The following is a 25569-nucleotide window of genomic DNA, read 5'->3' as shown; positions in this document are numbered from 1 at the left end:
AACTCAATTAGACCACGACCCAACTCTGGCACTCCTGGGGCTAAACAGATACCACCCTTTGGCTGCAAACTGGCAGATTTACTACTGTTCCTAGCAGGGAGAAGAGTGGCAATGACATGGGAATGGGGACCACCCCCCAACTTGCAAAGCTGGCTAAAGGATGTAACATATAGCCCAGATATGGAAACAAGCTTCATAAAGACGCTACTGCTCCATGCATGGCCACCTGACATATGGGGACCATACATCGCATATCTGATGTCAACCACTGACTCTACATCACAGAACTCATCCCCTGGCCCAGCCCCTTGAGGTCGCCGAAGCATCACAATCGCCATCTACAGAGTATAAACTGACTGTACTACTGATGGGCACGATCGCTATGGGAGCTGGGAGGACTGGAGGTGGTGCGTGGGATGTTTTTCTGTGCAACGTTATTGCGTTACTGTTTTTGCAAAAATCAAAAAAAGTTTTTAAAAAAATTATTATTATAATGTGTTAATTACAATGCGCTTAGTACACAGAGGTTTCTAATCGCAAACCCGGGCATTGAACCTGTGTTGCTCTGCGTTGACTTGCTTACAAGGCAAGCACATTGCCCCTGAGCTATCCTCCCAAGGAGATTGCCTGGTAAACCCCCCGCTAGGAATCCTGACATAGTGTTCAAGCTTGCCACACCTTCAATGGATTGCCTGCTATACTCCCCTGCCAGGAATCCTCGAACAGGTTCTTCCAATCCACTGGTATGCTTCCCTGCCAGGTATCTTCCCACAATTCTCAAAATGCCTGGTAGTTTTAACTTCCAGCGCTGCTTATGTGCATCTCTTCTTTGGAGGACTACCTGGTATACTCCTCTGCCAGAAATCTTCTTATGGTGCTCTTCAGATTCCCAGGTATGCTCGCCTTCCGGGTATCCTGCCACAATGTTTAATCTGTTAACATAAAATCTTCAATCATTTCTCCTCTTCAGTGAGTTGCCTGGTATACTCTCCTGCCAGGAATCCTTTCACAGTGGTTCATTCGTTTCACTGGAGGTATTACAGATCCCCTGGTATACTCCCCTGCCAGGAATCTTACCCCCGCACCCCAAAATGTCCACTGCCTGGTGTCTTCACTTTACCAGGACTTCTCTTAATTGGCTTTAATGTTACTTTAAATACGACATATTAGCATTTGCTTTTAATGTCTTTGTCCAATGTATTTAATTAGGGCAACTCTTGCTTCAGCTCTCTGCCACATTGACATTTCACACATGTAATTATTCAGATTTCTTGGTCGCATTTTTCCTTGTCAGTATTCATATCTTCTGGTTCTTAACCTTGATCCAACATTAGGTTTTTACTGTTTGAATCGTTTTTGAATATTGTTCGAAATGTCAGTCTCGCACACTTCATTCAATTTGTTTTGTTTAGTTGGTAGTCCCCAGTGGCTCTGGGCCAGTGGTTTGTCGCATCCCCAAGACGCACCGTGCCTCTGTGGTGAAGCTTCCTCCCTGGTTTGGCTTTCCAGGCGCAGCGGGCATCTCTTCTGCATTCCGTGTGGCTCTGCGTCTAGTCACCAGCTTCCATCTGCATCCAGGACTGGAGAACGCTGCCTCCCGCCCTCGACCGTACCTCCAGGAGCCCCACTGTGCTTTTTGGTGCTCCTGTGGTTCTTCAGGGAAGCGGGTGACACTTCCCCTTCTCTCCCAACAAGCCGGTGTATGTAGCTCACGTTCACTACCTGCTGCAGACAGGTGACAGTCTTCTCCGCTGCGGTTTTCTCTCGTATTGTTGCTTTGAACACCACCATTTTTAAATGTCCTGGGCAATTTAAAGAGAATAGAACTAGTCTGCACTTTGGCCTTTGACATCTGCATTAACTCTTCCCTCCTCTTCTTCGTCTCAGTACTTGAAGCTTTATGGGACCTGAAGTCCATAGTAATTGGATTTCCAATATGATATTCAAAAACTTCACATGTAGCAATGTCAGAAACCAGAGATGTATGTATTTGGGGTATACATGGGGATTTGTTTAGAATGATTGAAAGGATGAAGTTTCTGGTTTTTACAATAGGAAGACTTTGTGGGCTGACACCAACGTTCTTGATAGGTTGCTATTATAGGGTCTTTGTCAGGGACAAGGGAGGAATACAGCATCTCATTCAATGGAATCTTCTTCTACCCCTGGTAGTTGTCCTCCCCCCATGTGATCATATAACTGCTCCCAGGGTCAGGATCAGTTAGTGGGCGCCGTCCCTATGCCGGAGGAGGTCACCAATGTGTAATCGGTGACGAGTCAATTGGATTCCTCTCAGAGCCCCCCAAACGTCTATTGCCACCTTGATGCCTCTGTGCAAGACCACCTTCTGTCTAGCAAGACTTTACCATCTGGTTGTCTTCTTTGCAAAGAAGAGTTACCCACAAAATGCTACAACTTTGTAGCACTCATGCTGGCAATTTATGCACACGGGTGAGTGGGGACCTTTTACGTGCCCCCAGCATGTCGCCAATCTTAGCTTAACCACAAAATGGAATCCAAATAAATGGCGGGGAACACATGCTGAATGCAGAGGGCAATTTGTATGTACAGCCAGAGGATGAATCCGTGTCCTGTAGAAAAGTGCAACTATTGCTCCAGTGCACTTTAATAGAACACTGTGGCAGACCGCAAGAAAGACATTCTTATGTTAAAACAAGACCTGTCTAGAGAGGTGCAAATTTGCAACACAAAATTAGTTATTGCTAAAAAGCAAGCCATGCCCAAACCAATTAATTTACTTTCCTAGAATAAGATGATGAAGCTTCTGCAGTGACTCCCTTTTTGGTCAGACCGGCCGCACACTGCCTGGAACATCCTGACACTTCCTTGAAATCTAACCGGGTACACTTTGAGGAAATAATTTCTTACACTGTGGCATTGAGGTGTGTAAATTGATTTAGAAAAGTCCTGAACTTTGATATGCACGGCTCTACTCTAAGCAGTTGCTCAATGCCAATGGATGTGATGCATTCTTCCTAAGAAAGGGAGTCCTATCCATTGGGGGTTTTTCTGGATTATTTGGACATTGCGCGTGGGTTCTTTTGTTCTTTGGGAAGTAATGAAAGACCTGACGTTTATACTATGCTTAATTACTTTTCAGTTTTTGCCACATATGGGCCCAACTTTTGGAGTAGAGTACAGATTGGGGTGTGGAGTGGTGATGGGAATGGGAAAGACGTACACCTTGCCGGTGTTTGGTTTTATACCCATCCATTGACCAGCCATGGGCTTGCTAATCCCGATGTCCATTCCCTCTGCCCCCAGATCTGAGCTCATTTGATCAAGCAGTAATATCAATATTTGCGAAGCAGTCTTCTGATATTTAATGCCGTGATTGCAACTGTAAATGCACTACTGGTGGTGTAAAAGTCTTGGTGTGCCTTCAGCCACTTGACTTATAAGTAGTATGTGGTTCCTCACGCCTGTTCCTTGCGATGAAGTCCTGTTGGAAAGAAGCATTGGCGCTGGCAACAGTTCTAATATGTACACAGGTATCACACTAACATTTGCCCGACACCATCATAGTAGGTCCAGGCACTCGCACTGTTTTCCATCTGTTCCCTGACATATGCCTAGCCCTCACCTACACCAAAGCCTGCCCTATTGGCTTTGCCAAATGTTGTTTCTCCATTAACAGGGCTTGCAATACTTCTCCAATAATGTACCATGTATGCCAATTTATGAATGCCTGTTTAAAAAAAAGAAATACGTTTTACATGGGTTGAAGTAAGAGGTAACATGAAGTTGCTGCAATGGGATCCTTTTCATTTAATCAAAATCTAAGATTGTCGGTGTGTTTTTTCTGTTGATCCATTTTGTGTCCTTTAATTTTTTGCAGTTGTGTTGATGCTAAATATTTGCATTTCTTTATAAAGGTTATGCACGAAGTCTTGCAGCCAAGTGCCTCCAATCCCTGCCTGAATTTTGGATGTTCCCATGTGTGCCTTGTTGGGCCAGACTTGAAGGCGAGCTGTTCTTGTTTTGTCGGAATGCTGCTGGCTAATGACGGAAAGAGCTGCATCGCCTTCAAAGATTCGGCTTTTCTCTTGGTAGCCTTTCCCACAGTGGTTACTCAGGTAGGTGTGTTTTCTGTGTGTCCTGCCTTGAAAAATGGCAGCATTTCAACAACGTGCCGTAGGAGGGAGATGAAGTTACAAATACATGGCTTTCTACATCCATAATCCTCCTAAATACGACAATGTGCAAAATTGTCTTGAGTGAGGCATGTATGTTGCGAGTGCTTTTGTTGGGCCATTCAAAGAAAGATGGTTTATTTATCTTTTAAAACCACAGAAGTCCACCTTTCATACGTGTCCCGCCTCCCAATTCTGCCATGATTTCGCTTGTATTGATCTAATAGCGATTCCGTTTTTCTTCTGAGGCGATCATAGGTTTACATGACTCTACATGCTTAATTCCCTTGCTTGCTGTAAATAAATCCACTTAATTTACTGACTATGGGAGGGCAAAAAGGCTAAGTCGGCTCTGTGGTGATTAGAACCTCTGATTGCAGGTTGCAGTTGGATTTCAGAAGGTACTGCGTACATTTTAGAGATGCCGATGTTGAAGTTCTGTTTAGAGACAGTCCAAATGTACGGGAAGATTTTTCTGCAGAAAATGCAGACTTATGACCAAACTTTCAAAAGTCTTAGCAGATTTTGGAAATGACCTGCAGATTTTAAAATGTACAGTTCCAGCACTTTTCCGCTCAAACTATGGAATTAACAGTTCTCCATAGATTTGGACTGCCTTATGTTAAAATTGCAGTGAAAAGCATCCATGAATGAGCACAACAAAATGAGAAAGTTGTACATAATGTTTTCGTTTGTAGCGTCACCGTAGCTCGAGAGCATTGGAGCTCTTTGTGTGGAAGCCAGCGTTCAGCATGGCGTTTTTGAACAAAGGTATATAGTACTGTTGAGGGAAGGGTGGAAAAAGATGGATTTTCTCACAATAAGTATTCATGGAAGAGACTTATTTTTTAGTGTTTAGTGAAACTGGAGGATGCAGGCGGTATCCCGAAACTGCAGCAGTGTGACCTTCTCTAGTAAGCCGTCCACTGTTTGGCGAGGAAGGGATGCACGAAGAGGAAACTTCAGGACAGGGAACAGCATGGATCTGGAGCAAGAGAGCGAGGAAATGCACTTTGCGGTTTTGGCAGTAAAAGGATGACAACATGGGTATCTAAGAAAATCTTGTCAGCAGATGGAGAACTAAATGCAATCTGTGCTAAATGTGTACTCAAGCTCCCCAAAGAGTTGGATGATTCCCATCGGTTCAGACAAAAGCGCACTTTATATTATTATATATTATATTGTGATATGTTCTCGACATTAAGCATCAAAAATGTCCAACAAAGGTTATATTCGTATAGAACTAAAAAGCAACTTCCTTGTGGAGGGCGTTTTGACAATTGAACATAGAACAAACGGGCTGTTCTCCACAGAGGGGGGGGGGGGTGTCCCAACATCACCCGGCTTGGAGGAAGGGCATTTAAGAGTGTTATCTTGGAATATAGCTGGTCTAAAGAGCAAGTTTGGGGATCCTGACTTTATCTAACATATATATATAATATATAATCGACGCATTGCTCTTACAGGAGGCCTGGAAGATGAAACTCGTACAGCTTCCAAAATGTATTGGGTACCACGTTCCAGCAACTGCGAGCAAAAAAGGCAGAAATATTGGAGGCCTTGCAACTTATGACAGAACCCATACTGGTATAATTTGTGGCCCGTAATGTGTCCAACACCATGCTTAGGGTAAACCTCAGTGGTATGGAGCAACCAATATCGGTCATAAAATTTACAATGTCTTGCAGTGCATGCTCCTGGGCCATGATATAGCCTCCCTATTGAACTGCATAGATAGTCCAGGTGCTGTCATAACTACTAAACTTATTGAGAACCCATTTGTAATTATACGGGGTGACTTCAATCTGAGGCTTAGTGATTGTTCGCTGGCAATGGATATAACTCTGGTTATAGCCCTCAACATAATGCTATCAGTTATGATAGATGGTTCCTCAAACAGGGCGAGCGATATGCTCATGAGGAACCACGTCAAACGCGGCTTCCGATCAGTAAATTGAAGATTACCAGCAGATAGGCTGGGGCAATATACTTTCCGCACCCCCCCCATGCAGCTTTACAGTAGAGTTCTTTATGGTGTATGCGCATGAATGGCATCTTTTGCACGATTTAAGAATCAAGCAGTGCCCTGAGAGCAATCACGACCCCCTGTTATTGTGGGTAGTGCCACTTCAGGACTTCAGCAACACACAACCAGACTTGGTACTACATTTACTTTTGGACGCAAAGGGGACAGGCTGTAGACACAAAAACTGCTACACACTTTACAGTTACGCACTTTATAAAGGTAGTCAACTTGTATCAGGCAGTCTAGTTACATCACTTCATGTACATGGGTACTAGCACACGTACAAATCAACATTTACTTTGGAACGATATTCACAGCACACATGATTTTTTGCTACTCTAAGCGACCCTCCCCTACGTTAATTTATTTCAGCAATATGAAAGCATTTGGATTTTAGCCTTCCGTGATCCTCCTTTCCTCATGGCTCGTTATACCAAAAAAAAACCTGCACCACTCAAAAATTTGGAATTCATCATGCTTCAGTAACCTTTTCGTACCGTAAAGACTACGGAAGTATTGCTTCGTGTCCAATCTGACACCTTTCCAATTATCCTGAAAGAGGGATTCTACTTATTTATCTATATATACTTGCCATCCAAATAATTTCATTTCCTGCAGCTAGGCTTGCCTCAGCGCCCCTGATTTGGACTCTAATCTTCCACAGCCACGGTCTCGATCAAACTCCTTGCCCAGCTGCCAGCCAGCAATGATCCCCATGCAGCTACCAATCTCGAGTGTTCCAGTCAAGAGGCCTTTCAGTCTGGATTACAGTGCTCACCGATTTAATCTTCCAGGGACTCAAAATTGCCCTCCAGAAACATTATGTTTCATGTGAGTCCATTTTATTGACAAACACGTGGCATGGCATTGGGGGTCACTTGCATCCAATTTGGCCTTCAGAAATTTGAAGAACTAATCATTGATAATGCAAGTAACCTTTTCCAACTATCATGTAAAACATGTTCAGTAATATGACTATCCTCCGGTTTTGGACTGGGGACATTGAGCCATTCATGAAACTTGAAACATTGTTAAATCATGCACACCAAATCTTCATTCACCATGCAATACAGCAAAATATCTTTTACCATGTTTAGATATTTCAATTGTTGCAGACCTCATTGAATTAATCTGCCATTTACCGAAAACCAACTGATCAGAATACTAGCCATCATCTCCAATTGTTGCAAAACAATCTAACATATGGTTAATTTCTATGTATTAGAAGAAATTGCCAACAAAACAAGTATTTGATAGGCTCCGAAGTTTTGTTCCAACATTTAAGAAAGTTATCCTCTAAAATTACTTATGCCACAAAGAGAGCACTGAATAGGAATAGTGACCTTAAGCTGTGTCACAAGAATTTAACTCAATGTAGAACTGTAGGTGCTACCACATAATGTAATCACTTTACATCAATCATGAAATTGATATTTTAACGAAATGGCATGAAATCAAGGGAATTTTAGATGGAGTCCATTTTCTGCATTTAACACTGCAGGAACCTTTAACATGTGTACATGCTGTCAATAAACCCAAGAAAATATCTGAGAATCTAGAGTCTATACTGGGACTTCCTGAACTCAAAGGCCACCACCCATATGGAAGTACTATATATTGGTAAAACTAGCTAACCATTTGATATTGGACTGTCCAAGCACAGATCTAAAGTTAGATTGCAAAACATACAGGCCAAAATGGTCCAGTATTATGTAGAAACTTGTCACAATGAAGATGGCATCTGTTGGACAATAATTGATGTAAAAAATGTCCAGGATACACATCGTATTGACACATCCTCAGTAGAATTGAACAAAAATGGATATTGCACTTCAAATCTTATATTACGGGTTTTAACGACCAATTGGCATGGACTGCATTTTTGTAGGCATTTGTAGATCACGCATCTCTGGAGTTGTCTCAAGCGTTTCTTTTTTTACCATCTATCTATTTTTATAAAAGTAAAAATGTGTGGGTTTGTGGCGAAGCGTTGTTATACAATTCCATTGTTTCACTAACCTGCACCAAATTTTGCATAGTTACCTGTTGGGACCCGCTGGGCAATACTGGCTACATGACATTTGGACACCCCACCCCTTTGATTTCAGCACAAGTCCCAATTTGTTTATGGATTTGTGGCTTAGCGAAGCGTTGTTCCTTATACAATTCCTTTCAGTTTCACCAATCTGCACCAGATTTTGCATAGTTACTTGTTTGGACACTCCGAACAAGACTGGCTACATGAAATTTGGACACACCACCCCTTTCCTTGTCTTTCAGCTCCTTCAGACATAAGACGGTTGCCTGAAATTGGCAAAACATCAATGTAGTCGATGAAGAACTGGTCCTCAACCCTAGAATGCACGGTTTCTGGGACATTTGCACCGTAAGGAACTGCACGGCACCAGCGTGAGGCAACAGGTGGCGGGGGGAGCACTGTAGATCCCAGTATGCAGCAGCACACCAACTCTCGCCTCCCCCAGTGTCTTCTCTGGGGTCTGAGAGCCAGCCACACATGCCCATTATGAGTTCAGTTTACTTCAGAATTCCAGGCACATCAAGCGATGAGCGAATCAGAACAGCGACCTACAGCATCATTGATTTTCAACAATTGATGAGTGGTGTCATGTTTGTCCACAGAACCTGTTCGGAGAACGGCTACTTTTTGCTAGTCCTTAATAAGATTGAATAAACATGGGTACTATAATCCTCATGTTGCTATTCGTGGTAAACCTCTGACATATACCACTATTGTAAGGTGCTTTTACTTCATGCATATCTACAGATAATTTCTGGAGAATGCCGTGACTTTTTAGAATAACATTATTCCAAATGTTTCTTTATGTAGTCCACAAGTTAAATGTGGCTGCTTCCACACTGCACAGTTGTTGGCGACGCGCTATTTCTGGATCTTGGATCATGTGACCAAAACTCGGAGTACTTAAGGTAGTTTAAAAAAAGCCCTGCACGCCTACGCAAGCAGATGCACAAGAAAAAAGAAACACAGCTACCTAAAAAGTAAGCGATTAATCATTAGTGGTACTTACATTCAACACACATCATTTTTGGACCATATAAAAAGCTTAGTGTATCTACATGTTGGTGGCATCACCCGCAAGTTGGTATACCTCCCATGTCTTTGGAAGACTACACTCCAAATTTGAACGCAGGAAGCAATTTGACCAAACAGATCAAATTGGGTCATCGTTTACAATAGATAAGATGTGGCCTCAGTACTACTTTGGTTACTTTTTTGTATTTCCAGTCCTTTCAATCAATTGTATGACCATTCATTTGTGTGGGCCACGTTGGAGAAAGATTTCTTGTTACCTTTTAAGTCAGTATGTCTGCCTGTCACTGACCCCTCATTATTTTTTCAGGAATGTGGCAGTGAAACACTTCTTAAATTGGTAGACATACAATGTAAATTTGCCAGCATGTTAACAGATTGACATATGGATCTTCGTTTAATTGATGAGGCTGGCATATTGTTGCCAGCTCGATTTTAAATTATAAATGTTTTTTTTCTTTTGTCAAAACTGTTTGAATCCCCAAAGTTGATGCGATTCTGCAGAACAAACATTTTTGACCCTGAGGAAGACCATTTGATGAAGAAATTTAGCACACTGTTGCAGCCAATGTCTGACGTTATTTGTATCTTTAAAATAAGACTTGCTTATTGGAATTAAATATTGTGTAGGATAAATTGTTTTTTTATTTATTGTAGCACTGTCATTGTTTCTTTTTACAAGGTTTTACTTTATAGTAATTGGTATTCTTGTATGAATGTGATATGAATGTTGATGAATGCAAAACATCATTTTTTTCATGTGGGGGTTAGGTTTACACACATTATCTATTGTTTTCCACAATGTTGTCAAAATAAAAATGTTTACTGCATACATCTTATGCAATTTTATTTCATTACTATAGTGAAATGTTTTTAGTGGGCATCATAGTCACTCATTCTTATAAAGTGTCCTGACAAATAGTTTTCAGGAACCCCTTTGTTGCACAAATATTATTGTGCAATGGTTCCTATAATGGGGGACACTAGTGTTTCATATATCTGAAATAGAGTAACAAAGGGCAATTGGATCAAAAATGTAAAACTAATACAATCACAAATTGAAGCTTGGAGAAGCAACTTGTCAGAAGGTGCTCAAATTATTCGACATGGTGGCCTGAACCTCCAGTGCAAGCCTCTGTCTCCAATTGGAATCATGCTCCAGGAATACATCTTCAATGACATTGCCTAAAGATATGGGGATGCCAAACTCTGCCCCCATTGCTGGTGGAAAGTCATTACAATCCTCTTTGCCGGCAGGCAGGGGATCACCTAATTTAAAGACATCTGGCCCATACATGGCGCTTAAAAACCCACTGATGTGTCAACCACACATGCTGTTTAACAGCTATACTAATTGCATTTTGATCACTTGGTCAAACGGGTCATACTCTTGCATTGCCGGCAGCCATCAGACCCAACTGCTTCATACATTCAACAGCTGACACAGGGCCGGTGACCGGTGTATTGTTTCCGAACAATCCAATTTGATATTTCTCTCCTTGACAAAGAATCCTTTGATTGTCAAAACACATGTTGGCTGAATACATAATAAACATACACAAGCACATAAACTATTTCACCTTTTGTCTAATTCATTGTAACGTTTTGCGATCAGAACATGTTAGCACAGGCTTTCTGTGTTCTGGAAACGCAGATGAAGAGGGCCTGGGATGATCTCCTAGCATCTTATCCAATAAGGCAAAACAAAAATATGCTTTGGAATTTTCACAAATTTACCAGGCGTGAGGGCTTACAATAGGCAGACCATAGGGGATCGCCTAGCTATTGAGACCCATGGAAGTGGAAATTATAGCAGCCATATCTGTTTTCCTGAAGTCAGCAGTAGCCATTAAACCCTTTTCAGCTCTTATCCATTTGGATCGTGATCACTGGCCACTTCAAATACCTGATTTTCATTATTCCAAATAAGAGAGAATGGATCCTAAGAATGGCATGTTAGAAATAACTGGCGATTCGAAACACATCTGGGGATCACTATTGAAGGGTAACACAATTATGTGCATTTATAGAAATATATTGCCATGATTAGAAAGAGTACTGTTAGATCTGTTGGCCTCTAATGATGAAATACATTTTTTGAGAAAATTGTAACTGAAATAAATGAACTCGTAATGAAACCAAACAAAATGCTAAGGGAACATGCGATAATGAGTCAATTGGTTGGACGAGGACTCTCAGTCAAACATCTCATCGTTTGAAAGATCCGAGCAGACATGCCAAAAAGATGAAATATGTTGAGCAAGGCAAAGGTATAAGTTAGCTTGCTGTCAAAAAAGGGCCAATATGCAAGATCAATCGAGCCTGCTTTTTAATGCCATCACGGAAATATATATAAAATTCTGAAAGCTGGTAATGGTGGGCTCTATGGATGGCTGTACTAAAATACAGATTAATATATAGAAATGAGGTTTGATAAATTTAAGGGTCTTTACCCTGAATGCCCAACTTCTTTTGTGCAAACATATAATGTTATTACCATCAATCGCACATTTTCCAATGTCCCGATATTATCCCTTGAGGCCAAGGTAGCAATAATGGCATAAGAAGGCACCAGACCCAGCTATACCAACTGAAATATGTAAAATCGAATTGAGCATATGAACACCTTGTCTGTTAATTCAATGCTGCTGTAACTTTAGTAACCATGCCGAAATAAATGGTGCCCATTTACGTAAAGGGCATTCTAGAAGAGCCATTCATTTTCTGCCCTCTCTCGCTCCTAAACATAATAGGGAAGATGTTTGCAAAACTTCTACTTAGTGGGTTTGAAAAGTAGTTGGATGGAAACATTTAGTCATTTCCGAGCAGGTTGTTCAACCTGAAACAAGTGCTGTTGCTCAATGTTTTAGATTGTTCCTTCTGATATAGAAATGTGATCCTGAGAAAAGCAAATCTTTGTTCTGCATTGATGATTTGTTACTTATATAGCGGTTTTGCCAAAGTGCTGTAAGGCGGATGTGGCCTTGCCAAGATTCGCACCTGTGACCTGCAGATCACATGTAGATCACAAAAACAAGCACTCCTCCTATCTTATCGGCTATTGATCTCCAAACAGCATTCAATGGTGTTCTTCAAATAAAATTGTGGGAGGCCTTGGAGGATCTTATTTACTTTTTATTTATTTCATTTGTTACACGCCCAGACCCTAGGTATCACGGCAAAGTTACAGACAGCTTATAAAAGTTATTGTACAATGTTACAGTAACATCAAGAATAAAACAGCGATAGTGATTCATAAGGGCAATACATTGGTGGCTGATTAGTTGGTCAGGTGATGCTGTGTTGGGATAAGAGAGCGGAAAGGTCTGGATAATCAATGTGTTGAATAGCCACGTTTTCAATGATTTTTTGAAGTTGGCCAAGGTTTCTTCATTTTTGATTGAGTGGTAGGGAGTTCCAAAGGGTGCGGGCCAGGACTCTGAAACTGTCTCCCCCCCCCCCCCTGCTTTGGTGCTTTCGTGACGCAGGATTTCCAGTACCTCCTTATTGTTCGATCTGAGTGTTCTATTAATAGGTTTTTTCTTTATGGGATTGTTGAGATAACTGTGATTTGTTGGTGAGACATTTGTAGACAGCGCATAATGCTTTGAATAGGATTCTGGCTTTGATGGGCAGCCAGTGATTTTCTCTCCTGATGATGGAGACATGATCTGATTGCTTTATGCCTAGAGCCACTCTAAGAGCTTTATTCTGCAGCAATTGTAGTTTACTTGTATTCATTTTAGAGGTTCCTAGAAGGAGGACGTTACAATAGTCGAGCTTGGTTAGTATCGACGCTCTGGCTAGTGTTATGCACTTGGTGGGTGTAAGGTATTGGCGGCTAAGCGCAATGAGTTAGGCAGTGTATGCTGTCAAGGATGAGAGGGCTGATATGTGTTTGCAAGTGGTGAGGTTGGCATCTAGATAAACGCCAAGAGTTTTAACATGCTTAAGAACTGGTATCGACGTGCTGTTGATGTGAGTGTAGTCCGTGTGGAGGGGAACCTATTCTAGATTGGGAACCAACGATGAGAACCTCAGTCTTCTCGTCATTGAGACATAGACTATTCAATGCCATCCAGTTTTGAATGATGGCATAGATTTTGTTAATGGACTGGGTGTCATGTGCATAGTCCCCGGTGATGGGGATGAGGCTCTGGGTGTCATCTGCGAAGTTTGTGTAGATGACACCCATATCTTCTAGAGCTGAGAAAATAAGTTTGGTATAGGCATTGTACAGGGTGGGGGAGGGGATCCTTGTTGTACTCCTTGTAGTGGGCACCACTATAGGGTCAGCTGCTTCTTTCCCAATGGAGACTCGAAGTTCTATCAGCTAGGAAAGATTTGATCCAGAGGGTGGCCTCTGTCGAATCTGAAATCTTTGGTTAGTGTGTCATAGTTTGTCATGGTCTACCAAGTCAAACGCTGCTGAAAGGTCCAGCAGCAGCAGTAGTGACATTTTTCCTGAATCTTTGATGGAGTCGATTTGTATTTTCAGATTGGTGAGGGCGGTTTCGGTGCTGTGGTCCGGTCTGAACCAATTGTCTAGCTCCGAAGAGTTTGTTCTGTTCAAGATGGGTTTGAATTTGGTTATAAGATATTTTATCGCTAGTTTTGCGAAGTAATGGGACAGTTGTGATGGGCCTCTAGTTAGTTGGAATTAGTGGGTCAAGTGATGGCTTTTTTTAGTAAGGGTGTAACCCAAACTTTTTTGATGCTTGCTGGGACAAGATTGGAGCTGAAGGTTGCATTAACAAAATTTTTGATGAGCGGTGTGAGGCACATAGTTTGACTAAGTGTGCTGGGAAGTTGTCTCCTTTGCAGCTGGATGCCTTTAGTTTGTTTATGGTTTTAAGCACTGTTTCTTGGGAAACTGGTGCGAAGTGGAAGACTGGGGTGTTAGATACTGTGGGGCTGGAATTAGTCTGCCAGTGTATGCTTTTCTGCTAGAATTTTCCTTTTAGTGATGATTTTGTTTTGTAATAGTTTGATCTTAGTGGCTAGGGCGTCTTGAACGGTGGTGCACCATTCTTTGCTCAGTTGGACAGGGATAACCAGAATGGGGTTTTCCAACTCTTTGAGGATAGAAAACAGTTATCTTTTGCGTCTGAGGAGGCATTACTGATTCTGGTATTGATAGCATTTGCTTTATGAGCAATGATGGCTGATTTGTATATTTTGTTTGCTGAGTTAAACGCTTCAGTTGTTTCGAGAGTTTGGGCTTTAGTATATCGATGTTCGCAGAAGCGTTTGATGCGCCGAAGTGCTACTAGTTCCTCGTAAAACCAAAATGATGATTTTTTGTTGGGGCGCGTCTAGTTTTGGTGACACAGGGTGCTAGGGTATCTATTGTATTAGTGAGGCAGTTAAGGTAGGTATCTGCAATGGTGCAGGGGTTGTCATTTGTAATCTTGTCTGTAAGGGTGTTTTTTAGGATAGGGTTGAGGTTTTCAGCTGTGAGATTGTGACTATTTCTAGTTACATAGGATTCCAATGTGGTTATCTTGGGTAGAACAGGTTCTATGCACGAGATGGAGAATTTAATGCTATGGTGGTCTGTCCAAGGCAGTGGGGTGATTGTGTCTATGGAGACTGGGGTATTAAGGGATAACACCCAGTCTAGTGTTCTACCTTTTAATGTGGTATGGTGCATTCACAAGTTGTGTGAATAGCATGTCTTTGAGGGAATCATGTTTTTTTTTTATTTTATTTTTTATTTAAAGCTTTCAGCGTAAAAAAATACAAACTTTTGCTTATAAACAAATTTTTCCCTCATCCACATACACAAGCCAAACCTATTGTTTTGTTTCTTTCTTAGTTCTGCATCAGATTTGATCCAGGTTTGGCTGTGTGTTAACCAAATTTTGTCTGTTATGTTTTTGCACCATTTCAAGTCTCTTTAGCATTGATTCAAGAAAAATCCCTAAGGCTTTAGTAGTTTTCCTATTTGGATTGTCATATAGGGCTGACCACCATAGGTCAGAATCTAGATTGCATGCTGGAGACAGTATTGGTTATAATAGGCATCCCCTTTCGGTTGTGAGCTCTTGGCAAAACATGATTAGGTGTCGAGTCGTTTCATCTTCTTGTTTGCATAATCTACAAAGCTTTTCTTTTGCCTGGCCGTATCTGACCAGGTTTGTCCTTGTTTTTAGGATGTTCAAACGGAAGCGCATTATTAGATCTCTATGCTTATGTAGTGATTCCGCTTTGTGATCTTGCCTATCGTTAAAGCCAAGGTTCAGGTCGCCAAGGACGATGCATTTTGTTTTGGGTTTGATCAATGGAGTTGGTAGTAGCAGTATGTCTAAGTCTGGCTGGGAGTTTTTATTTGGTGCTCAGTATATTGTTACTAAGTTAATAGTGGTTTTGTGATTGGTGGCAAGTTTGAGTACAATTTCTTATCCCTCTGGATTATTTATGGGGCATGCTCTTAGGTTGAGATGGGTTTTTGCAATAATGGCTACTCCCCCCACCTACTGGTTTGGTTCTACCATTCTGAGAATAGTGTAGTTGGGCAGGATGGGGATGGCTAGTGTGGGTCACTATGAGCATATCTAGTTCGCTGTCAATATATAGCCATGTATTTCTGGGGCATGGGCTGCTATGGATCGTGCGTTAATGAACGCTAGTTTGAGATCTGTGATGGGTTGGGTCAGTGGTCTGGGTAGTGTGTGGGAGTTCCTAACTTTACTTAGGGTGGCTTGATGCTTTCTGGTGTTAATGGCGGTCTTATTTAGTGAGTTGGGGGGGTTCTACCGCAGTAAGAATAGTGGGGGTGGTTTTGAATTGTGTAGTGGCTTTGATGGTTGGGCGTTTAAGCGTTCTTGACCTGAGTCGTTGATTTCTCATGGTGAGCTGAATAGTGCTCAGTTTGCACTGTTCTTTTTTTGTGCAATCTAGATTGTTGACAGGCATTGGGGTCTGTGCTTTGGTTTGGACCCATCTCAATGCATCTAAACTTGAGTAGGAGTTCCTTTTGGTGAGCCTACGTAGGGTGGAGTATGTTCTCGATGTTTGGTAGCTATTTGAATCCCCTGATGGGTGATTCTGGTCATGGTCAGTGAGGAATGGCTTTGTGTTGGTGAGGAAAGTGTGTTCAAGGGATGTGTTTTGGCTCCCACATTATTTTGCCCACATATAAATGGGGTGTCTGAGAAAGTCATGTCCACTCCAACTGATGCTCCAACACTCGGCGATAAGTGCCCGACTCCTTTACTTTCAGATGCGGTGCTTGCATGCCTCACTCTGCTAGGCCTAAAAAAGAACCATCTTGTGTTTCTAATTTTTGCTGTGAAAGCAGTCTTAGGATCGGGTAAAAACACCAAAATAAATTACTTTTTTTCCATGAAAAAGAAAGAAAATGTTTTCTCTAAATTGAACACACCACCATTGAGCAGTTTAAATGCATAAGATTATCTGGGTATTAGATTCACACATACTGGCAATTGGAACCATTAGTTGGTGAAAGCAAATCTGGTACTTTTGTGTTATGCTAAAGCTAATCGCAGCTTTGCCAGCGAGCTGGTTATGGAGGATTTTCCTGCACTAAAGATGTATGATTTACAGGACAGTATACTCTGGGGCTATAACCCCCTACTCTGATGTAGGTGACTGAGAATAGTAAAAGAAAACAGCAACATTGCTGTTTCACTTGGAAGCAAATATATGCTAGATTGTATTATTATTTTTTTTTTTATCAAACAACTGATTTTTACAAAACTTTTACTTTTGTCGATGTGTCAAGTTATCTTCTGTGTTTTAAGATTTAAAAGTTTTTATTCGAATTCACTAGAATCTTCAGCCAACTAGTGGCCCTTTGAATTTGCCGTTTTATGCTGAGTTGGTTTCTAGTTTACTCAGAGCATACTGAAGTATTTTAGTAGTCGCAGTTAGCCAGGTTGATCTATCTCCACTAATCATCCTTGACCACCAGCATAGTTCGGATTCAAGCGTTAGATCAGACGCAAAATGTTGCATGTAGCTAGACCTAACTTTCCCAATTTCTGTGCAGTTGAGGAGAAGGTGCCTTACTGTTTCCTTTTCGCTTGGCTTTTTACAAAGTCTACAGTTGCTGGTAACTGATAAGCCTCTGATAAATTTGATCTCGTTTGTTGGAAGCAGATTTAGCCTAGCTCTCAGAAGGCAGTTTCTTGCTTGCCTGTTCGGGAATTGTTTTACGTAACCCTGGAGGTCATTCAATTATTTTATATTTGGAGGCAGATGAAGCGTTTATTTTCTGAGGCTTTGACCAATGTCTGAATCCAGGCAAGATCTTTCAGTTTTCTTAGGATCCTCGATGGGTTAGACCGCAATTCCTCTTAGTCACTCTCGATTGATTTAAGTAGTGTCAGCATCCTTTCTTTCCAAACCTGTAGCGATTTGTTGGTCCCCAAGTCCAGTTCCATCTTTATTAGTTTAAACAAGGTGGGACTCGTTGGTATAAAGCATTTTCTGTACAGTTTTAGAGAGCTACAGTTTACTGACCCTAACGGGGACAGCAAGCTCAGCTCCCTGCGTATTGAGGCAACAGGCGTAGAGGAGGGCAATCCCAGGACGGTTCTCCTGTAGTAGGCTTTGAGTTTGTGCCAGATAATGGTAGGAAGTTGTAACATAGCCTCCACTCCGTATGTTACAGAAGGCACTACTATAGATTTATAAAAGTTCAAAGCTGGGATCATCGAGAATCGTCCAAATTTTCTATCGATTGCTTTGTCTTTTGTAGCTAGTTTCCTCATTTTTGAATGAAGCGCTTCCTGCATGGCTAGTTCTTTTTTTGTACTATCCAATATCACGCCTAGATATTTGAAGCTCTGAACTTTTTCAATCGGAGACGAGCGGTAGTACCATTTGTTGTTATCAGATTTCTTCACTGTTTCAAAAACAAGGATTTTTGTGTCTTCCTTGTTTACTTCCAGGTTATTTGCTGTCACATAGGAGTCGAGGTTATCCAACTGGCGTTGCAAGCCCACTGGAGTCTGATCTATCAGGATTAAATCATCCGCATAAAGGAGTCTACTTATTTTTTGCGCCCCCAATTTTGGTGGGAAAGATCTTACCGAAGATTCTGTTAGCTGCAAATCTCCAATATATGCCAAAAAAATTGAAGGCGCCAGGGGGCATCCTTGTTTAACTCCTCTGTTTGTCGCGATAGCTGTAGAGAGGGATCCTTTACAATTTAATCGAATTCTGACCGTAGTGTTCGTATGGAGGGCTTTAATGGGGTCCAAGATTTCTTTTGGACATGCCCAAGCTTCAAGTTTTTTCCATAGGAGTAATCTATCGACTCTGTCAAAAGCTTGAGTAAAATCGATAAACGCCAGATATAGCCCAGGACCTCCTTCCATCGTTCTACTTTTGAGAAGGCTCAGCGACAAGATGTTGACTGTGGCTCCCGTGTTCCTCTTGAATCCAGATTGAAAGTGGTCATTACACGGAGCCTCGTTGGCCCAAGTTTGAAATCGTTTCAGAAGTAGAGAACCGTAAACCTTTCCAATTGGGTCCACTAAGGCTATTGGCCGATAGTTTGCGGGATTGTTTGGGTCTCCTTTTTTGTAGATGGGCACCATGATAGCCGACGTCCACGAAACAGGAATCGTTCTGGAATCCGAGCATCTTGCGAAGACTTCACTGAGAAATGTTGTCCAAGCAGCCGGGTGAGCTTTCAGATCAATGTTGGTAATGCCCTCCGGCCCCGGAGCTCTCAAATTTTTTAACGACTTTATTAGTTTGAAAATGTCATCTTTGTCATCCAATCTATCCCACATATGAACACTTTCCATAGTTAGTAGGTTGTCTATCAAGAGGAGATTTGAAGGTTTTTTCTATGTTTTCTCCATGCACTTTCTCCTATTGTATTTTGGATACTTCTGGAAGACGTCGATGATGTAGCGTTTAACAGGGACCAGAATTCTTTTGAGTTCTTTGAACAGATAGATTTGATAATTGCCTCAGCGTCTTGTTGATGCATGTTCAATCGGTGAGTTCGCAGCCATGAACGGTAAGCGATTTTTGCATCACGCTTTAGATTTTCAGCATTGGCGGCAGTTTGTTTTGATGCATTTCTCACAGTTTTCCGATAGATCTGTCGCTTTTCGACTACCTGGATATCGTAACTATGGTTTTTGACTTTGGTGATGAATAGATCTTAGTACAGGGCTTCTTGTACAATGTAAGTAAAGGTCCATAGTCTGTCTTATTGGACTGGTTTTCAAGTTCAAGAATTTTGTAATTATCCGTCAGCGCCTTGATGTTTTCTGCTGAGAGAGTCTGTTTCCTTGCCTATTCGCTTCCAATTGAAAATCCAAGATCTCCACAGGATCGGTCAAGGTTTTACAAGTAACTCAACAAGTTATGATCGCTGGATTTTGTTTTAATTACCTCGAAGGTTGAAATCAGATCCAAAAAGGCTCTCGAGGTAAATATATGATCAATAGTTGATTCCATCATTCCATTTGACCATGTTGCGATGCGATCCGAATTAGGGAAGACCAGCTCGAGATTGTGTAATTCTCTAGAGTTCATTAAATTCTGCCATAACCTTCCTCTCTGATCCGCTGGCGTATGGTGTCATGATGCCCGCTCCCGGGGAGCCGGTTCAAGCCCTGCGTCCCCGAAAGCAGACATCCAGTCCCCAAGGAAGGACCCAGCAACCCCATATAGGGGCCCTTTGGACAGTGTCCTGGCGCCAGGCTCATAAAAGACATCAGTCCTGGCGCCATGGGCGCCAGGCTCATTATGGGAGTGCTTGGGTGCACTTACCTGATGCAGACCATGCTGCAGGATCCTGGCCTCCTTGAGGCCTGAAAGGAACTACTTTACCTGTGGGACTAATTTACCATCTGGTCGTGGTCGGGGAAGGATACATACCTGATTGGAGGAAGGATACATACCTGGAACTTCTTCCAAGGCTATTTAAACCCCACCCGAACAGCCACACGTGCTTCGCGTTGTTCTGCATCTAGCAGCTGGACGCTCACTGTGTCTGCTCCTGCATCCTGACTTCTGCCACGCCTGCCAGCATCCTGGATCACCTGCAAAGGAAGAGAAGAAGAGAACAGAAGAAGGAAAAGTCCTTACCTGCTAAATTCGCATCCCGGAGACATCTCGCCGACAATCCTGAAAAGAAAGACTTTTATTTAAAAGCTCATCGCGTCGATCGCTGCAGCGCCGCATTCCACTCACCTTTACAGGGCGCCTCCATGTTCAGCAGCGATCATCCGGATTCGCAGTCACGCCCCAGCGCCTAGGGAGAAGAAGACCAGAACAAAAGGTGAGAGAGAAGGGAATAAGGAAAGCTAAATCTCCATGTTAAGACTTACCTGTTGATTCATTCCCTCTTCATTTCGGGTCCGCGCCGCATCCTGGCATTTCCGGACCCCGGCCCCTAAGGGGGGAAAAAAGACATCAGCGTTAATGAGCGAATGAAAAGACATTACCAAAAAACGCTCATTAAAGATTTACCTGATTTCTACAAGGATTTCACCTCATCTCGGGTCGGTGCCTGTTCCCTGGCATTCCGTACCCCGGCCCCTATGGGGAAAAAGACACAAGCATTAGTACATTAATGCATGGACACAAGGGGACCCTCTTATCAAAAAACTTACCTGGAAACCAAGCAAGTTTGGTTCTCACCAATCCGAAAATCCAGTGAAGTAACTGGATACCAACGCGCCCCTGCATCAGAAGCAGGATGGAGAGCTTGTCCTTCCAGACCCTAAGGTGAGACACTACGAGAAATCACAGAAGGGTTTCGAGGAGGGTGAGAGGGGAAAGTGGGAGGCCGATTGCATTAGCCCGCAGACAGTTAATCCCCTATTTTCGCCCACAGAAGGATACTTCTGCGAGCCAGACAAGCCAGATTTGGGGGCCCGGTCCAGTCCGTCTTCCGAACCCTGCGCATCACCTTAGAAGAGGTCACAGCAGCGCGAACCAGGCCAGCGCCTCCGTGGGAGTCAGGTGAGCGTAACATATGGTTTTTGCAAGGGAGTAGTTGAATTTAAATCTCCGCAGATTAACAGGTAAGATATTTGATAAATAGCCAGAATTTCATCAATGGCCGCTTCCATTTCCTTCATGTAAATTCCAGCTTCTGTATTGGCCAGATTCCAGTAGGTGCTTATGATTGCCACCGGCGATGTATGCGTTTCGTCGTCAGTGGCTAGCTTATGTGTCCATATTAGGAGCACAGTTAGTAAAGACTGGTTTGCCGTTAGTATTTTTTTCAGCTTTAATCCATGGCCTATACGAATTGCCGTCAATAGACCAGATGATGGGCGGCCCTTGATGCTCTTTTTCGCCGGGGCTAGAGTTATTTCATAACCGTCTAGTCTCGGTGGTTTGGTGAGCCATGTTTCTTGTAGAGACAGGATGTCAAAATCGCCCAAATTTACGTCTCCTGAAACAGTTAGGTGGTGGAAGCCTCTGGTGTTCCATGAGACAAGTCTTAAGTTAGTTACAGTAGGTAATTGTCGCTCCTCGCTGACATCTAGAGGGGGCCTTTGTTGCTATGAGGATTTTTTTGCTATAAGAGCTTTTGGCAGCCAGGCCCAGAGACTCAAAACAGACGTAGATTTTGGCTTTAACTTTTCGTCCCTGGAACCATGTTGCACTTCTTGTCTAATAGTTTTCCCCAAACCAGAAGGAAGTGGCACCGTTTCGGCCAATCGTTGCGTAGTTGTCTTATTTGTTTTTAAACGAGACTTTTCACTTTTTATCATGTGGCTCTTTGAGGTTGTTGGCAGTTCATGCTGTCTGTGCCGAGGTCATAGGAACTCAGAGGTTTGCCGTTCCACGTTCTCTGATTTGGACAATGTTCTGCTTTCTTTCAGAATGGTGAGATCGTATCCTAGTCGGAGCAACTCGTCGGCTTCTTTAATCAAAAGATTTTTTTATCGTTTCCGATGAGATGTAGAGGTAAGTTTGTGCTCTGCCCTTTTTATGGCTAGGGTCCACAATCTTCAGGTCATCAGTTATTACTCTCAAGCTGCGAACATGGTGGAGCAAAGTTAGCACTGATCTCCTATTCAGAATTATGTCATCAAAGTTTCCTTTAATTTGTTCCAGCTTTAATTGCCATCGCCTTTTAGTTTTTGGTCTTTATGATATTTATCTGTCTGCGAGTGGTATCGATGGTCTGGAGCATAGGACTTTTGCGTATGTGAATTAGATGGCGAATTTCTTGTCTTTTTTCGTTGCTTCGAAGAATGTCTAGGCGATTCAGTACTATAATTTGACCATCGAGCTTTCTTCGTTGGACTTTCCAGCATAGACGATCGTTGTCTTTTTTCTGGGGACTGTTGGGCGTTGCAAGGCTTATTCTTCGTTCTAACTCCTTCTTTTTCAAGCGCCTCTGTTAAAGTTTTTTTACGATGTTCTTCAAGCGTCAAAACTTCGGGGGCTTTGAACCCTGTTGATGAAAGAAGTCGTTGTTGGGCTATCAGGGGAAACTCCAAAAGTCACTTTTCGAACTGGTCTTCTAAGTGTTGAGATAAGTTCATTAGGCTTTCGTTTCCCATAAATTCATCCACTGCCTTCGGTGAGTGTGTAACTGGATCTTGGGCTTTACCTGGGAGCTGCTTGGGAGAATTGCTTTCTTGCGGTCCCAATCTTAGTGGCTGAGGATCAGACAGTTTCTTCTTTGTGCCCGTTGTGGGAACTTGAGTCTTTTTTGTTCCAGGGGATTTCCTCTGTTAGTGATGCTTTTGCTAGGTCAGGAGTCTTTTTTTTGTAAAGATTTTAAATGGCTGGTCCGTAGTGGCAGATTGTGGAATGTTGTTTTCATCTATAATTAGAAGAACTTCCGTGCTTCTACAATTTTCTGCTGCTGTTACAAATGTTTTTGCTGTTAATGAAGTCTTTGTCTTACAAGATAAAGTTCGATGACTTGAGGTAGTTAGATCAATTTGTGACATTTGTTCATGGGACTTATCATTTACTAATTTGTCTGCCGGACAATAAAAGTGGTAACGCGGCTGAAGACCGAGTAGGTAAATTGCAGTGAAGATTTTCTTCAAGCTGTTTTTGCCGGTCGGTCTGGGCCATTACATATCCTTCCAAATACGTCAATTTTGTAAGTATCGTGGCCTGCAGTGACGTGTGGTCCTTTAAGGTATCATTCATGGACTCGTAGAGTTTTATGAAAGGAGCTAGTGCAATTGTGATGGCTGACATGATGGTAGTCATGTCAGGCTTTTTCGTCGGGGTCTCCTTCGCTGGGGGTAAGCCTTGGGCGGGAATCTTCCTTGGTGTAAGAAAGTTTGTCGTACTCGATGGTTTTTGTTGCAGATTGTTCAAAGAATTATCAAGTGAGAGGCCTCTATGTAGGGGTCGCTGATGCATGCCAACCGGTCCTACTTCCAGACCTTCGCATCTTATATGCCCTGGGCGACATGTGGTTGGGACCATTATGGGTGAAGAGTCAAGTATGGGAGAGAACCCGGTAGTCTCTCTTGCAATTGCTCCAGCCGTCCCCTTTTCCAACAGGTTTAATGGCGCCCATTTCCTACTGGGTGGTCTGGTAGGTAGGGAGCTGTTGGATGCTTGCCCAGCTATTAAACTGGGATCAATGATTTTAAGAGCAGGATCTGGAGGTTGTTTCATTATCGCTGTGGAGGGGACATCCTTATCAGTTTGTCTCCGTTCTCTGTCGCATTTAGAGCTAGTTGCTAATATTTTGGGCTCTTTTTGGGATTCACAAACTTGTTCCATGTTTTGCGTTTTCTCTGCCGCTAAGGGCGATGTTTCACTTTCCTGCTCTTGTGTGGGCGGGACTATATTCCTTCTGCCCTGCAATTTCTTCGTGTTCGTGGAGATCTGTTGCTCCTTTGCCCCCAAGTTGATTGACTCTTTTGGCAAAGCTTCCGGGGCTAGGGAGCTTTGAGAAGTTGATGGCGGATCAAATGCCGCTTGTCGTTCCAACCTCCTATGCTTTGATAAGGGCGGATAATCTTTGATGGCTTCCAATATTTCCAAATCAGTTATTTCAACGTTAGGGGAGAAGCGGCCGACACTAATAACTTTGAAGAAGCTCATTAAAGACGGCTGAGAGGGGGGTTTTTCGTTCTCTTTCCCCTTTTTCATGTTCAAGGCTTCAGTGACTCTGCCAGTACTTTGAGGATCTGATTTGTCAATGGTCGTCCCTTCCTTATGAGGTGTTTCTTTCCTCGAAAAATGTTTACTCTGCTCTGTGGTGCGGGGACGGACGTCCTTGGTCTTTTCTTTGCATTACATGGGGCCGCCGAGTCAGTTTCAGTTGGAGTTACTGATCTCGGAGGCCCAGTGTCTACGCCGACTCCTTGGCCCGCCTCTCTCGACTGGCCTGACTCCTCCCCGCCACCAGGCAGGACCAGGCACACCTCCGGCAGCTCCGTCCCCCCCCCCGTCCGACTCCCATGCAGCCATGGATCTGTGCCTGCACGGCAACCAGGGGGACGGGTCCTCCACTACCCGCCCCTCCCCCGCTTCCACCGCATCGCCCTCCAGCAGCCGACCCCCACCGTCCCCTGCGACGGCGGCCGGTGTCGTGTGCACAGCACTTCCCGAGATCTCCGGCGGACCAGGGCCTCCGCCGGCCAAACCGGGAACCACATCACCAGACGACGCCAACCCGGTCCCCCCTCCGGGAGCACCAGGTAAGCGGGACAAAGGGTGGGAGTTTCCCAAGTTAGTCATGGTTGTTGTTGGCGTTTCCATATTTGAAATGCACGAGTTTGTCGTTATTCTTAAAGGAGATTCGAAACTCTTCCTTAACTCGTTTTCGGCCTCGGCCGAGGTCAAGACAGTTGCCGGTGGAGAATTAAGGTGAATTTCAGTTAAAATGTCATTTGGGGATTTAAGCATATCATGCTTAGTGGGTCTTCGTTTCCCTTTTGGGCTTTTCACGCCTACAATTCTTTTGATGTTTGGCAAATCCAAAGGCAGCGGTTCATCGGAGTCCCAGTTGGGACGTGTACTGCGCAACCTGCGCTTTTCCTCAATTGGGGGGGGAGTTTGGGGCGAACGCAACTCCCGCAGCCACGACCGCCATGACTGCAGGACTGCCACTCCGCGTCCGCTCCGCGCCCCGCGGAGGTTCTTGTAGGTAGATTAGGTGAAAAGCTCCTCCTCCAACAATGAGGCAGGGAGGACAGACTCTGCTTGCACAGTAACCTGCAGGACTGCCACTCGCCGCCACTCCGCGTCCGCTCCGCGGTGGTTCTTGTAGGTAGATTAGGTGAAAAGCTCCTCCTCCAACAATGAGAGGCAGGGCGGGACGCGGAGCGGACGCAGAGTGGCGGCGAGTGGCAGTCCTGCAGGTTACTGTGCACGCGGAGCGTCCC

The 25569-nt window shown here is 43.3% G+C and overlaps 1 protein-coding gene across 1 annotated transcript in view; it reads left to right on the top strand.

The window, feature by feature from the left end:
* LOC138510848 (low-density lipoprotein receptor-related protein 4-like) overlaps nt 1–25569 on the top strand; it is a 495073-nt gene that overhangs the window by 213463 nt on the left and 256041 nt on the right. Inside the window, exon 6 of the mRNA XM_069626521.1 lies at nt 3897–4097. Within this exon, the coding sequence (XP_069482622.1) occupies nt 3897–4097 (201 nt within the window). The remainder of the gene's footprint in view (nt 1–3896; nt 4098–25569) is intronic.

This window comes from Ambystoma mexicanum, chromosome 6p (assembly GCF_040938575.1).
Source record: "Ambystoma mexicanum isolate Mex_15411 chromosome 6p, UKY_AmexF1_1, whole genome shotgun sequence".
Taxonomy (NCBI): domain Eukaryota; kingdom Metazoa; phylum Chordata; class Amphibia; order Caudata; family Ambystomatidae; genus Ambystoma; species Ambystoma mexicanum.
Note: the sequence above shows the minus strand (reverse complement) of the source record. Positions and strands in the feature narration are given on the sequence as shown.